General features: G+C 33.9%; 1 protein-coding gene across 12 annotated transcripts in view; it reads right to left on the reverse strand.

Annotated features, from left to right (window-relative positions):
* Positions 1-203: 203 nt before the first annotated feature.
* Positions 204-17,461, reverse strand: part of LOC107225189 — a 38,621-nt gene continuing 21,363 nt past the window's right edge. For 5 of the 12 annotated variants that reach the window (XM_046742469.1, XM_046742465.1, XM_046742472.1 and 2 more), the window contains 10 exons: positions 12,650-12,881; positions 12,236-12,504; positions 8,657-8,806; positions 7,674-7,979; positions 7,487-7,570; positions 7,159-7,207; positions 6,806-7,061; positions 6,450-6,545; positions 6,152-6,220; positions 204-5,954 (listed from right to left, as the gene is read on the reverse strand). In XM_046742469.1, the coding sequence (XP_046598425.1) occupies positions 5,408-5,954; positions 6,152-6,220; positions 6,450-6,545; positions 6,806-7,061; positions 7,159-7,207; positions 7,487-7,570; positions 7,674-7,979; positions 8,657-8,806; positions 12,236-12,504; positions 12,650-12,881 (2,058 nt within the window). In that variant the 3' untranslated portion in view covers positions 204-5,407. Of the gene's footprint in view, positions 5,972-6,151; positions 6,221-6,449; positions 6,546-6,805; positions 7,062-7,158; positions 7,208-7,486; positions 7,571-7,673; positions 7,980-8,656; positions 8,807-12,235; positions 12,505-12,649; positions 12,882-17,461 lie in introns of all 12 variants that reach the window. The other 7 variants (XM_046742466.1, XM_046742474.1, XM_046742475.1 and 4 more) reach the window with 7 other exon arrangements.

Below are 17,461 nucleotides of genomic sequence, written 5' to 3' on the forward strand. Positions count from 1 at the left end.
TTCGATCGTGATTCGTCAATCGGGCTTGCCGACGGATGTATCAAATCCCTGAGAATCGGGCCCGGAGGGGGGCAGGGGGGGGGGAGAGGATGTAAGCGCGTCAGGGGCGTAGCTGGGCAATAGTTTCGAGGATCGTATATAAGGAAACCGATGGTGTTAATTAAATTTTCTTGAATTGATGAAAATAAAAATTAACGAGACGATATCACTAATCTTCATGTTTATTATTACTGTGTAAATATGTAGGCACTGAACAAATAATGTTTCATAATTTGTTTACAAACATTTACAGTTACTGATTTTTTTTCATATTTGTGTTTATTGTTTTTCATATTTCTGTTTTTTTGTTCAACCAAGGAATGCTCTCTGCGAGCAGCCTGATTAGCTACATATCGCCATCTAAGCTGCTTTTACACCATATTTTTTTCCTTTAACGTTTTAACTCTCCTATAATTCCATTCACTTATTCGCAGCATTTTATGCACTTCCTTCCATTATTCTGGGCGCGATCTCAACAATATTTTATCAATATATATATTTTATTTTATTTTATTTTACTTTTATGTATACTTTAATTTCTATACGCTAATATATTGTTCTCTAATCTAAAAATTACCACGATTATAATAATATATACTTCAAAAATAATAATAATAATTATAATTACTAATAATTATTAAAATAACTATACGTCAAACATATAATATATCGTGTGTGATAGAATTAAGAGTAAACGCAAAACCTAACTTTGGCTAATAATTGATATTTCTTAATTGAAGAGTACGATTCAAGCTATTTTTTCTTCTCCCTTCTACTTTTTAACACATTTTTACCATTTATTAATATCATGCTCTTGAATCTTGAAATATCAGACTAAAATGAAGTAAGGTCAGTATATGTATGAAACTGTATGAAGGCTCGGTGTTTATCTTTTTTTATTCTTGTATTTTTTTCGCTGGGATTGATTACTACTCTGATTTGCGCGAAAATACATCCGGTATTTTTCATGCTATACTGAATTTATATCATGAATTCTTATATGCATTTGGTGTATGGTGTATTCTCCCTTGAACAATATCGATGTCTCATTTTGCATCTCGTGTATAAAACCGTTTCTCACAAGCATGAGCAACATCTAGGTACTTTATCGACTACAACGCAACAAAGTTCCTCGATGAACATGATCGAGTGTGACAATAATAATACTCGTTTAACTAAATAAATTAAAAAAACTAAGAATATGTTAGTCTGCGATTGAATTCGGTACAAAGATGTATGTTACGAGTGGAAGAAAATTTTCAGGTATATGTTACGCTTAAATCATCAGGCAACTCGAGCGTTGCCAATGATAAAACATGATTAATTACACGAAAATTAATGTTATAGAATGGTGAAATATTTTCATAAACAGTAAAAATCTTAAAATACTTCCATTTTATGGTGGTTTTTCCTGGATAAATATATTTGGTTGTATACACGAGACACACTTTCTTTCTAACGAGTTCTAGATGATTAGATCAAACAAATGTTCTAGTCTCTAGGTGAAAAAGATGCACGTTATCAATGAATTTATTAATTTAATGATCTCGGTATATGGTTTTTTGATGCTGCGGTGGTCCGTTGTAGAGTAATTATAATTATTATAAATATATAATATAGGTCCATATGTGTTTTCATGTGTGTATAATGTATGTATGTTTGTATTTATGTATTTACTAAATGTAATGTATACGTAATTGTGTACATGAGAGAGGGAGAGAGAGAGAGAGAGAGAGAGAGAGAGAGAGAGAGAGAGAGAGAGAGAGAGTGAAGAGTGTGTGTATACTAGGAATGTACATAGTGTACGTAGTAGTTTATAATTAGATTTGTGTATAAAACGATTGATTATACGTAATTATATACTCATTACTCATTTTTTTTTCTTTTCCTTTATATCAAACGACACATGTAATTAATGATATCGATATTAGTCTCATGGTGTGATAGCCCTTAGTAAATGGCAATCTACATTTGCCAATAGGCTAGTCTTGTCCTGTCTTCTTGTAGTACTATGTCAATGTGGTCACGCGCATGCATCACAAAATACACAGCACGTTTTTTTTCTGTTTACGTGACAATCAATACAGAGATTTTCAAGCGAGTGGCCACATTTAAAAAAATTTATAACTATCATCGTCGAATAATTTATTTTTTTTTTCTTTTTTTTTTCTCCTTTTCTTTCTTTTACACCATTTTGGATAAATAAGAACTAAAGTGCTCCTCTTTGTACTGAAAACTACTACCTTATACCTTGGCTATAAAGTAACATTAATGAAACACTTAATCGTAAACAATTATTTGCATTATTATTTTAATACAGCTTTTTCCCCTTTTTCCTTTTCTTTTTGGAAATACGATACATCATTACTCAAGTCATTAAGTTTAAATAAATAAAATGAAGACTCGATGGTTGCTTCCAATTATTAATATTATTATATTACAACGAATCTACCTTAGATCCGTTCTCATGTGTTTCAATTAAAAAAAAAAAGCACGGTTACTTTGTAACCTGTTAAATTTTAATTGCCCTTTTTTACTTACATACAAACTGACTAATCTCAGTTTACTTAATTTGTTGAATTTGTGTCAGAATTTGCAAATTAAACAGAATAGTAGATGGGTTAGGTTGATAATTCCTTGCATACATTCATTGTGAAAATATATGTGAGATTTAATAACATTAAAAATGCGACGGTGAAGTTTGAAAGTTGGAGTTGTTTGTTCGGAATAATACTAAGTGAAAATCAATTATGAAGAAGAAGTAATAAATAAGGAATCTTCTCGTTTGTTTGTTGTAAAATAGTTTTATAGTATGTATTATATCTTAAATAGATCACATGCAAGCGTATGTTTATATAATTTTAAAAACGTAGCCATTTACTTGCGAACCGCTGTACTGTTCATTAATATTTAATATTAATACTTCTAGTCGTATACTCTTGCTAGAGTAAAAGTGGTCTTTGTGCGCCCCGATATAACTAATCTTCGGGGCGTGTGTAGGCAATACAGAGAGCTTCAGCATGTATTTTCGCTCTCTTGATATGCGATAGAACTATCCTAACAAAACTTGTCGTTACATTTTTCTTTCATTTGGTATGTCTTAGTCTTATTTTATTCAAAAAAAAGAAAAAAGAAAATATTATTAATAATAATAATAGTATTTTTATATTACCATGTACTTAATACATTAAGTTCAATGAGACGTAATGAGTTTGTTGAAATTTAAATTAGTCGTGATGATGAGCAGATCTACTTTTGTATTTAGGCAATCGATTGAAGATTGAATTGGATATGATGAAAATAGTAGTTAATTAGAAACTTATAACTTAACGTGACCGGTGTATAGTATTCGTATAGCAATTGAAAACACGTATAAACATGTTAACAACAACAACAACAACAACGGAAAAGCACGCAACGTTAAAATACAAGAATTTATGAACTTTATTTTCACATCACCAATTTCCCGACGAAGATAACATTCTGTTCTTTGTCTATTTTTTAGGCAGATGTTTCATTCAACTTAAGAACATATTCAATTACAGGTACTTCTAATTCTTAGAAGTATTTGCAATCGAAAGAAGAAGAAATATGAGTTATACGCATATCTGGCTTTCGCACTAAACTAACACCGAGTACTTAGATCGCTGTAGTATGATTTGAAAAAATCTTGAATAAAAATCATATTCAAATTGGATGTAAAATGAATGCAGCTGGTTTTCAACTACCGGATTCTTTGCTTATCTAGCCAACTACTTTACGTACATCCCGATTATTGATGTTCAGAATGTACGAAAAATTTGTTTTGCTTTCTATCGTTAAAAATATCAATGTGCTATGGAAATACCTCTATTATATTGTTATGTCTTATTATTATTCACCTTTAGCAAGCAGGAATACTCATATCCAGTCATTATCTCGTGAGTACGGTCAACGTGTGCTTCGTATATTGAGCATCCACGTTGGTAGATACCAAATTCAAATGAACACACACACACACACACACAAATGAAAATATTAAGCCTAATTTGAAATGCGAGTTGGTAACCCCAACAAGTCATTAACAACGATGATCAAGATATACCTTGCCAAATATAATGCAATAACTTTTTTTAAAAACAATAATAATTGCATGATTAAAAGCAGGTATATCTTTTCTTTTTAAAATAGCATTTAAACACTTTGTGACAAAATAATATTAATTTTAGGTTTCACTATTGCACCGATATTTACAATGGACGTTACTTATGCTTCGTATCGTGTCAAAGAAATTTTTATCTTTGATACCAATGATAATCAGTAAATAAAAATCACTTAAAATTTCTATAAAATAAAAGCTCGCGTTTAGTCTTGACGATATTACTAAACGTCTGAGTGCGGTATTTTAGCTTGTTATAAGCGAAATAAAAACTTCAACGATCATACGCGCAATTAGTCAAAGTTTTTTTTACATGTTACACATGAACATGGTCATCATTACACGTAAGTTTAAGTTCAATTTGTCAAACTACGAGATTGCCTTCGTAAAAGTGCGATTTATACAATCGAAATTAAACCTATCTGTGTTTTCGTAACTTGGTCAATATTCCCCAAGCGACATACCATTCCATTTTTTAAATGAATCAATCTTTCTTGAAGAAGGAATTATGTAAAACATATTTAAGTTTTCTATTATTTAAAGCACTCATTCATATCAACATTCGGTTGACATTATTTCTGTATTATTTTTTTTTATTACGTGTGGCATGAAAAAAACTTCAGATATTGACATGCCATTGAATTATTGTTGCGACGCATAATTTTCTCAATGCTTATCGAGTTTGAAATGATGATTGACATAAATTTTCTTGATCAAGATCGATCTGCGTAATCAAAACATTAGGCATACAAATTACAGCTAAGGGTCAACAAAAATTAAATTAGTTTCAATATTACTTGTGTCAAAGACACAGTGAAAAAAAGTTTCTCAGCCAAAGTATCATGATTGATTATAACTAAAAAACAAACAAAAATAAAAATAGCGCAAATCAGACTAAGCAAATAAGTTATCTCCGCAGCGATAAAATATCTGTCACTGGATGTAACTAACCATAAGCCATTGCGTTTCATACAATGTAACACAAGAGAATCCCTTCAATCAATGAAGTGCAAAAAGACGGAAAAAGAAAATTAAAATAAAAACATTAAATGCCGTATGAAAAAAATAATAGGTAAGTAAATGAAGTCAGTACGTCTGTGGCTAATTTAAATGAAAATTGGTTAAAAACCTGCTAAAAACATTAGAATAAAATCTTAGCGGACAAAGCTCGTATGCGTAGCTGGCATTGGGCGTGATGGGATTCATCGGGGCCAAATAAGGCCTGAATAGTTAGGGTTTGATGTTGTCACTGTTCAAAGATAGCGAATCGGAGAGCTTCTGTTGCGACAGTTCGCTTACACCGCCACCACTCATTAATTTAGCATTGTTATTCTCTGAATTTGGAACTTTCGAGTATTCCCGCTTGCGAGGCATACTTTCCGTTTTAACTATAGTTATATCAGGATTATTTTCAAGAACCGAAGTTGCTGCTTTAGTAATTGGTGTTGGAACGTCCACGAATCCACCCCCTTCCCGTTTTATAGGAGTTGCTGTAGAAATGTTTGGAACGACCGAAGCGACGTTGGCATTTATTTTCTGAAGAATATCATTAACGGCATCATTTTCTGTTTCACTGCCACCGTCAATCGCTGATATGGGCCCAGCTAGTTCTCCTGAAAGAGACAGCCTGTCTGGTCCTTGCAATGTAGATAAGTATGTGGCAAGTGTTTGTACAGTTACATTGAGGTATTCAGCAGCACGAAATAAGGTTATTTCCTTCCTTCGTAATTTGGCCAACACTTCGGCAGGGCCCGGTTCTGCCCAGAAATCTCTCACTCTGAAAATTTCAAAAGACTATACTTGAACAAATTAAGACGAGGCTTTGAAGCATAAAAAGAAAAATAGAAAACAAATAAAATGAGAAATAAAAAGTGCTCTAAACACGATATAGCATAGCGGTTGAGCTGAAATATCAAAATAAAATCTGTATACGTTTATGTTGAATGAATGCAGTTGTATTTACATATCACGCACCTTTCACTACTACAGGGTTCGTACGCTTTTTGGAACTTCAAATTCCCTGACTTTTCCAACTGATCCAGCCTGAAAATAGGATTTTTTTCAGTAAACTTCCAAGAAACATGCCGCTGATTAATAATAATTTTTTTGCATATTAATACTAATACCTTCAATATTACCTAGTAATTAATTTACTGTCCGACTACTAATTTACAAACAACAGCCAGCGATTTTCAGTAAGAAAAAAACGAAATGAGTTTTGATATTAAATAATGTACGTATAAGAACGAGTTTATTTCTTCAAGAAACTTACGATTCCAGTCTCATCTTCGAAATTCCCTGACTTTTCCCTGACTTCTCCCTGCTGTAAGAAACTCCCTGAGTTTTCCCTGTGCGTACGAACCCTGTACTACCGAATTTATTTTTATCTTTATCGTGTACAAGAATTTGAATTAATGAACATTGATAAAGCTACGTAATTTGTTTCAACTCTATTTACAATCAATACATAATTTAAGGGATAACGTTACAAATAGACAGAAATCAGAGTTCAGAGAGCAGGGATAGACTGATGAATCAAACTTATTTCAATTAGACTGATGTAACTTACATTTAATCTTTGTTCGTTAATAAGGAAAAATACCAAGAGAGCATAAATAATGTACAAACCTGTATGGGTGTTTAAGGCAACCGTAGCTGTCACGGTATCTACCGTATAGAGTTCCATAAGAGACACCGAGAATTTCAGCTGCCGTTTTCATTTCCAATTCCTTGCTTTTAATAGCATCCATGACACGGCGTGTGAATGGTTCCTCCCAAAATTCTTGGCGACGTCCGGTTGTCAAATAGTCATTCATCTTTACCACATCTCGGAATTGCTCTGGAATTGCTGGGTTAGGAGCATTGGAATTAGATGTCACGGATGCTGTAAGAAAATAAATGTATAGTATCTCATTTTGATTCAACTAGACCAGGATAGAATGTTGATAAAATTGAAAACAGAGGCAACAAATTCTACTCACGTTTCTTATCGTCCGGAGCGGCGGAATCATCTTTAGACATGTAAGATAACTGTAAAGAAAATAACCTCGATTGAATAATTTACAAAAAAGATAATATGTAGACATATTTTAAGTCAAACTAAACGAGGCTTTAAACCGTCAGAAATGTCAGTGAAATATATTTTCATAGTAAATAATTTAAGGAAAGTAACTAATTGTAGTAGTCATTGAAGACCGTGTACAAAAAAGCAGTCTTGAAACAATTTCAGTTACGATGATGAGAAACTTGATGCTTCTGCGTCCTAAACAATCGTGAGCTAGGATCAGAACTAAAATTCAGAAAACGCACCACTGGTAATGGGGTTTCGTTATTTTCAGACAGCACCATATCACCATCCCAACTCTCGTGGTCTCCTTCGCTCATCATTTCTTCCTGTATACGAAACACAATCATGCATGTCAAAATTGAAAAAAGCACATGGTGATAAATACTTGAAATTTATCAATAATTATGGTTATAGACGAGCTGCTGAAACCTGTGTTACATTGAAGGTATCATCCGAGCCAATATTGCCAGTAACGCAGGTGACCTTTGGTGTAAAAACATCGTGTGCAGATGGGGGATCGTCGAGAGGTGGACGTCCTCGGCGTCGTTGTTTAGGTGGTGAAGACTCCTCTGCGTCACCTTCCCTGAGAACTGTTTCTACTCCTGGAGTAGCTGCTCCTGGGCTGTGACCACTGTTGCTCATATCATTTTGTACCGAATCACTGCGCCAGCTGACCTCGGCCAGACCCTTGATGTGCAAATCTTCTGCAGTCTTTAGTAGAGATGATAACCTTGTCTACAATGTGGACGAGAATGATTAATAATCTTCGAAATTGCATCAAACGTACAAAAACGCGTTTTAATATCTCAAAACTGGAAAAAACAAATATTTCTCATTCATGTCCTCTATTTGTGGCTAATCGAGTACGCGGTATTTTTATTATTGATGATTTCCTACTTATCAATTTTCTCTGAAATACGCTCTAGCCTCTGAATGCTAAATAATAATATGCACTTTCTACAAACAGCTTTCTATTGCTGACTGAATCGGAAAAATGCTATGTGGGTCACCAGAGTAAGAAGAATAATGTACTTTAGAAATGCGTACTTTCATTTTTTTTTCTTCCATTTTTTTTAATAACAGAATAAACATGTGAACATTGATGCAAACTTTGACGGTTTTTCTTACTGACGCTATTTTCTGAAATATCTTATATAGGTTATCACATACTCTCCATAAACTTAACAATCATGTTAACAAGATATACACACTAGTCTCGATTCTATGTTTCCGGAAATCGTTTTGAAACGAAGTAAACGATATAGGTATATGTAGTACCGAAGGAGGTAATGCCAATTTTTTACAAGCGCTGTTCAATGTATTGCCGGTGAAAATGAAGCATCCGAATTTTTAACATTCGCTGGTTCGGCGAATCATCAGATTCTGACTGAGTAATGTGAAATAATACTTACATGGTCGATGTTTATCTCTCCTTTGTACATGAAGTCAACGAGAACTTTAATATCGGCAAACTTAACGTCGCGCATGATGACAATAGGATCCCTTTCTGCATATTCTGATAGTATAGTGTCAAAGTATGTGCTACAAGCTGATAACACCACCTGTTTATTGCGAAAAAAAAAGGAAATACAGAAATTCATGAATTCTAATAAGTATTATTCAAAGTAGATAACAAACTGAAAAATTATCTTTTCAAATTCGACATAGATATATAGGAACTTAAACTAGGATTTCAATATTTTAATGGACTGTTGCAGACATACTGGCTAAAAGAGAACGACTCATCGAAACCCACTACAAAATTTTATTAGCAAGGCTGTTTAATTATAGAGTCGAGAACGTAAAATATTAAAAATAATTCCTACGAGTAAAGAATTTGGATTCCACATTTCAGATAGTATAACTGATCGCCGAGAATAAATGATATGCGAGGAAAATATCAGGATAAAAAATGATGATTGGAAAGTAATTATTATTCATGTGTTGAATATAAATGAGTCTTGTTCATAAAGCCTGACGAACGAAAATCAAGGAATTACATTTAAAATTCCATAGTTTGTGATATTATTATTATTAATACTGGATTGAATAGTCTTAAACAGATTCCGTATGAGACATGGAAGAAGACACAAGAATTTTTTAAATAAAGAACACACGAATTCTTGTTGTATCACGTGATTAGTTAAATACATTACTCTAGGTATAGAAAAATTTGTCAATATGTCAGTTTTATTCGACACACGAGGTGACAGTTTAAATTGAAGTTATTATTATTTTAAAATAGTAATTCAAACTCTTGCAAAATGATATCTTGGAGGGGCTTGGAAAAAGTGAATATATCTAGTGCAGCCCCACCCAAGTTCTCCAGGCAGTCAATAGCCTGAATATTTAATATCTGAAGTTGGTATTGATTTTCTCAATTTTTATGTCTCCACAAATAAGGTCATAAAGCCAAGGCACGTTACTTTTCAGAGCAGCTATATACTGGTTTATATCCTGGAAAGCTTTTATGGGAAAATATATTGAGATAAAAAATAAATTATATTTTTCATTTTATATCCAAGTCATTACTTCTGCGTTGTATAAATTTTTTTTATTCTACCGACTTTTATTCCACGACTTTAAAACCTTGCATTAATATGTGCTACTTACTTTTGTTACGATTATTTTTATTCCTTATAACGAACGTAAAGTTAAATGAAAAATTGAATGTAATTATGAAGAAAAAAGTTAAGAAAAAAAAAAAACTGTACTGAAATGCAGAGTGAACTGAATAAAATTGTTTGGCAAGTACCGCTTACATAATGGAAATCGCTTCTGCATGATCATTGCGGTCACCGTTGAATAACGTATAATAGAACAAAACTGAAAGCTGACAAAGTTTGAACAATTCTAGAGTATAAAATACCATCTGCTGATGTCGAAAAAAATGTCTATTTCAAATAGTTTTTTTTTTCTAATTCATGTACATAAATTGATTAGTTTCGATTATCGTTTTATACATAAAATATACAGTAAGCTGCTTGTATCAGGCCATATTTATAACGTTATTTGTATTGGATAGTGAAGTAATCAACAATCATATATCTATTGCTCATGAAAGATACGTTCAAAGTATTTCACAATGACCAAGGATGAAAATACTGTATTAAAGAAACTAGAGAGTGCCTCGTAGCTCAAAATTCTAAGAAACCAGTCAGCTGCGAAGGCCAGAGCAGTAAAAAAAGGCATTAAAATTTTCGAATTTCAGCTAACAGTGTAGGCACAAGAGGAGTAGGGAACAGGAACTGGAATGGTGAAGGGATATGGAGGAGAGGGGAGACAAATGGTAAACGTTAGGAATGACTCAGTAAAGGAGTGAAGCACGAGCACAAATTCAAATACATAAAGACAGACAGAGAGGTAGGAGTAGCAGCAGCACCAGCAACACCAGCAGGGAAAAGTACTTACTCATACAAAAATATTGATTAAACTTTTTTTATAGCCCACTTCGTAGAATTAAATTTTAATTCAGTAAAACGCTGGATGTTCCTTTTTACTCGTGTTACAGGTATAATAAAATTTCATATTCATCTCTCACTCCGCCTTTGACTCTACATCTTCCACAATGTCGTGGAATTAAAATACCAATTTTCTATACGTCGAGAACACAACAAATATCACTAATTTTCCTAAAACGAAGCATATTTAATTCTCATTTACATTGATCACCGTATACTCATACATTTAGAAATTGATAAATTCATTTGGATTCTTTACACGCATTTATATAGCGTGCAATTTAATTTTCACTAATGGAAAATAATAAATAAGGTTTCTCGAGTAAATTGGTATTAATGTGAAGATTTATAAGACCTAGATTCGGCGAAATTTCAAAGACGTTCCTTGGAAATCGGTTTTCGGACCAAGCTTGAAATTAGAAAGTCTAACGCAATGACAGTAAATTTCTAATCCTGTTTGAAAAAAAATGAAAAAAAATGAAAAACAATAATTTCTACTTTTTCATTACGATAATAACCTGGATGGTTGTACACCTGGATGCAGGTGCTACTAGATGAGGAAACAGCTGCCCCCCTCCCCCCCATCGAATATTCTCCCCTATACCAAGGTAACTGACACATCCTTTGTTTATTACAAATTGAAACAAAATTTTCTACCGAGAGTGTACTCCCCTCCACGACGCCCCCCATTATCATTTAAATACGTCATACTGTAGTAGCGAGGAAAGCAAAAACTCTTGGGCTGCTTCTAAATTTAGGAGGAAGTATTGATTTTACAATTTAGACCCCTCCCAAAGAAAAAATAAACCAAGCCAAATGTACTTTACTTTGATAAAGTGCCCACTGTACATGGCCATTTAGTTCAATGCACAGACAGTGTGCGATATGACATTTTTTTTTTTTTTCTACCTTTATCGAGAATGAATAATAAAGGGGCCTTTGTATTAACGATCAAGTGAGAAACGCGAGGATACGAAATTCAATTACAATTTTTCTCTTATAACTCTTTACCATAGCGTCTTTCGTATGTTTTATACCAATTTACCAATCATTTATTTGATCACCATTTTTCACAGTATTAGACCGTCCATGACTTGAAAAATTAGCACTTTAGCTAAATTCGTGCATATTCACAAAATGGACCCCATGAGCTAGTCAAAATGCTTCGAGTCACTAAAGTTTTGTATTTAAACCTGGACTGTGGAAAAAGTATGGCTAATGAAAAATAGAAGCTCGAATACAAAAATCTTAAGACAAGCCAGAAAGAAAACTTATGCTCTGCGTATTATAATGCGCTACAATTGTGATGCAGATTTGAAGCTTAAGAGTCGTTAGTTAATATAACAACGTAAGAGCAGGACTGTTTAGCGCGAGGACTGACGACAGTTTTCATCTGCAGAATATATAAGAGAGCCTGTTTAAAATGGCTGATGGATAAGAACCTGCAGTTAGACCAACGCAAAAAGGAGAAAAGCTCTATAAATTGTCGATTCCTTCCATAGACCACCTATAAACTCGACGTATTCTTACCTTGTGTGCACGCAGGGTTTGTCCCTCGCACGCAAGCGTCACGTCACAGTAAGCCTGCCGCTCTAGGAGCTGCGAGAACATGGTCTGTAGGTTGCTGTGATGATATTTCCATCGTAGACAATATTGTTGAGGGAACATGTTGCCGTTGGATGCTGATGCTGACGCTGACGCTGAACCGCCTCGTTGTTGCAGCATGCGCAAGCTGGGCACCACTTCTCCTCCCTTCCCTCCGTAGTTCACCGTCTCGTCGCCTTCCTCTGCCCCAGTCACTGTGCAAAAAAAGAACATGTCATTGTTAAGAATACTGTTCTGGTTTAAGTTTTCAATGGCTTTTTTTCCCCCTCTTCCTCTATCTGTCTGCGTTAATGACGATTCCTTTCTATTTTTACATGATCTGCGTGAGGTGAAACCTACCAGTGCCCTCGTCGCCTTCCTCGTCAAGGTACGACCAGTCGCTTATTTGATGTTCGAATTCGAACCTGTCCGAGTCTTCGAACTCGTCGATTTCTTGAATATCCTCTGCCTCGAATAGCTCCTCCAAATCTCCTTTTAGCCACAGTGAATCTCCTCCGTAATTGCTGCTGTTAGATTTCGCACTACCGTCTTCTTTACCGTCAAGCTTTTGTCGAACCACCAATTTATTTTCCTATAAAATAGAATCAAAACAGGTTTTTTTTTTAATTTACTTCTCGCAGGCTTGGATAATGTGAAACATTACAACTATTTTAATTTTTATGCTATCCGATGTTGGAAGCAGACATTCTTATTGAAATTATATATTTTTATTAGTATTAAGTAGAAATTAATGATGATTCAAGAATTTTTTTTACTATTATTCGTTGCTACTATTAATCAGTGGAGTCACTGTCATTGATGATGGTATCCGCTAGCATTCGTGGCAACAAACATGGTATCCCTGTGTGATGCAACGTTAAAATACATTATTATAATACAGTAAGTAACCTGAATGTGAAAGACTAGTTTTGATACGATAAACGAACGACACGTCACAGTATATAACATATATCAATGAGCGACGATGTCACTTTTCTTGAATTGAAAGAGAAGGAAAAAAAAAAGAACAATAAAAAAAGAAAAACAAAAAAAAAATATGAGAATAAAATTAAACCATTAAAAACACCCGACAGAAAAATGAAAGCAGTTATTCAACGTTCAAAATAAATATGACACAACCTCTTCAAATTCTATACCGGTATGATACTCTCTGTCAGAGGAATATTTCACTGCCCGAAAGTTCTTGGCAATGTATATATATATATATATTTGTTTTTTTAAATTTTATTTCGTTTTCTTTCGTACCATGACTTAATAGAATTACGTTTACGTCTAATTTTTCTTTACCTCATTTTTATTTTCAAAGATATTATATACAGCTACAAGTCATAATGACACGTGATTTTTTATTTCTTGTTGACGTATCTTTCTTCATTCTTACATGCTCGATCTCTCTCTCTCTCTTCCCTCTACATATATTAACACAATTGAAGGCCGGGGATCATGAGCTTAAAATCGATACCAAGAATCTAGAAATGAGTATTAAAAACTGCTGGTTGTTAGAAATTTTGAACTACAAAGTTTGCGAAGCTAATTTTAGTACAGCCTGAGAAACGAACGTTGAAACATATTTCAGTATCTTATTTTTATTGCGTATATAGAGGTACACATACATAATCGCGTTGAATGAGTGGGTACGTAAAATTTTGAATAAACAAATATACGTGTTTCGCGATTACGTAAGCAAAGGAAGAGAAAATTGTTTTTTTCCTCTCTTTTTTCTTTTTTTTTTTTTTTCTTGAGCTAATTAAATTCGAATTGATATGAAAACATAACTTATTTGTTGAAACGAGAAAAAAAAGAGTAAGAAAAAAAAAACTACTACGTCGCTTCGACATACGTAAGTTGAGAAATTTTTCGCGTGATTCAAGGCTTATACAGCATCTATATTATTTTTGCTATATTTGTCTATACACACGAGATTACGATTCGTACATACGTACTATGTGAAGATAATTCGTGTGGAATACAATTCATTTGAAATAAGTTTATTATTCAAATGCGTGCGAGAGAGCAGGAGAGTAAAAATTGATGAGTGATAAATTACATAAAGTTCTATTTTTATAGCATGATGAGGATTTGAAGAATATATATATATGTGTATATATATTTTTTTTCTTCAATTTTTATACATCGCCTAACGCGAATAGTCACATAAACCGTAATTCACGCTTCCCTCCAACAAGCCTGTATATGTATGTACGTACGGTACATAAACGAGTATGTAATCTCTGTATACGCCTGTAATAACAACTGCAATGCCGAACAGTATAGTAATTATAATATCGCTGACATGGGAAGCGTATTCAAAGTTTGAAATAATCGTATAGAATTCTGATAAATCTCACAACCGCTCCGCTTTGACGCGGCGTGTATCGAGATGTGGTTATGAATTTATTTTTATTTATTTTTACACGTTGTGTTACGTTCTTCTTACATTATAACACATGTGTACAACAACCTCGCCTGATACGTAATTACAAATAACAACAACGTATACGCTTGAAATAATATTGGCACAATATTTCTCTCTCACTCTCTCCGACATTATTTGTTGCATAAATATGTCTTTAATATAATTAAATAAGGATAAATAAATTACGGTGTGTATCGTACACTTAAAACGTACCTAATAAAATGCGGTATAAAATTGTTGAAAATCGCGAAATCGTTTCGATTTATTATCAACTGAATTATTATTATAACGTGCCGTACAGCATTGATTGTACACGATACAAATGAAAATGTGTAAAAGATGAGAAAAAAAAAAAAAAATAAGAGACAAAGACATCTATCCACGGAAAATTGTTCAATAAATCACTGATGATAAGTTGACCCGCACAAATTTTTCCAGATACTTATCAATGTGAGAAAAAATAGTTTTTTCATATCCTGTGGAACAATCATTTCCACGTAATATACATAAATGTACATTTATTTCTCAGAATATATCGATAACAATAATGATGATGATAATAATTTGACCGATATTGTATAGAAACATTGCGTATACACTGTATTATGTACACAGTTACCGAAAACTGAATTATCATTGCACGTTGACCGACCTAAAAATCTCGACAAAAATTATTCCAAAGTTTTAAACATATCGTATAGATAAGCCTACGCAAACGTCATAATATGCGTAATTGATGAAACAAAATTTCGAACTTTTATATCTCGAAGATTCGGTAGACCTGCACACACTGCACGGAATTCCGTCTAATCGTGATAAATGAATGAAAAAGAAATCAAACAACAACGCAGAGATTACGTATAAATACTTCCTAATTATCTGCGTATATTATAACTACCGATTATTTTCCTTCTAATAATATCTGTCTTTGTCTCAACATAATATAGATATTAAAGGTACGCACATATGATAGATAATACTCCTAATGCAGGGTTCCTCTTTACCTAGGTAGGCGAAAATAGACATACCCACGTAGATGTACACACGTATCGTAACGACAACACCGACAAAAAAAAATAAAAAAAATAATTTGATTTTCGTCTCAACCTCTTCATCAACGCTTTGATCGAGTCGCGGGATGCAAAGGACCCTGCCGCCGATTAAACCTTTGTATTGAAGTGTATATATGTGCGTATATATATATATATATCGTGGCGCTGCAGCAGCAGCGTGCTGCTTTGCGTTGCTATTGACAGTAGGTGATAGAATGCCATTATTATATAGGCATTCTGATGCACCGGACCGAACCCGATACTGCACGAATTTTTCCGTTTTTCACCACTACAATTTTCCTTTTTCTTTTACGTTTTCCTTTCCCGTTATTACGCTTTATTTTGTCGTTTCCTATTTTCGTTTTGTTTCTTTATACAACTGTTTTTAATCCGGCACATGGCGCGCACACACAGTTGCCCTATTTGTTTGACACTATAAATTGACGAGTGAAATCGGCGCGCGCGCGTGCATACGTGTGTGTGAGTGCGTGCGCGCGTATAATGTTTTGTAACGTAGAGTGGTGTTTCAATATTGATATAAAATTTTATCATTCAAGAATATGTAACCATGTGACGAAAATATACAAAATCGTTTACGCGACCGTCGTTCGCCAACTGGAATAATACCTAGAAGAAAGAAACAACAAAAAAAAAAAACCACACACACACACTCGGCAAGGATAGCTGATTATTAGTTCACTTGACACGGTTGATATAGAAATTTGGAGAAAATGTGAAAAACTGTGATAAACATAATAATAATCACGTTTTTTTTTATATAATCAACGGGTATAAGAGAGAGAGAGATGGAAATAGAAAAAAATCTAAGATATAAAACGCTCGAAAACAAATTTATAACCTTGGTCAAAGTATCCGATTAAATCTAAAGGCGAAAATGTACACAGCCGCAACACATTCGAACAAAGTTAGGGCTTTATCGCTCAAGTTTCTAACAGCTAAGTCACATTCGCATAGAACCAGGACAACGCCATACTATTTATTACACGCGTGTGTCGCTTGTGCATCAGCATCAGCATCAGCATGAGCAGCACCACCAGTTAAGAGAGTGCACGGCACTAAACGACGACGTTTCGCGCACTGTTCGTTTAACATCCTGATCCATGAACGGTTGTAATATTCGAAAAAAAAAAAAAATAATGTAAAAACAAAAATACGTACATACGACACAAGCACAGTGCACAGATTCAATTTATTGTTTGCATGTGAGAGGAACACTCTTTCATTTTAAATTTACGCGCAACATGTCAAATGATTGTTAAAAGATATCGCAGTGTCGTGACGTTACGTTATCATTGAAGTTATCACGATTTTTGCGTGTGTTGTGAAAAACTTACTTCTCGTCACTCCTGGCGAATGGATTTTGAAATTTGTTAATAAGGACGATGATGACAATAGTAACGATATTAATGATAATAATGATAATAATGCAAGAGAGGCTTCTCTCCGTATCTCTCGAAGGTGCATTGACACTAGGGAAAATTAAGGAGTTATGTTATAAAACGCAACGACCTACAATGTGCTTCAATGCTACAAATGCTACACAACTACCCCCTCCATCCCTCCCTCCTTTTGGCTTTTGCCGCCGCCGCCGCCGCCGCCGTTCCGAATCCCCACACTGCAGCCCAACACCACCATGCTCAGCCCCTTCTTAAGGCCAACGTT

The sequence above is a fragment of the Neodiprion lecontei genome, chromosome 6 (assembly GCF_021901455.1).
Source record: "Neodiprion lecontei isolate iyNeoLeco1 chromosome 6, iyNeoLeco1.1, whole genome shotgun sequence".
NCBI lineage: Eukaryota > Metazoa > Arthropoda > Insecta > Hymenoptera > Diprionidae > Neodiprion > Neodiprion lecontei.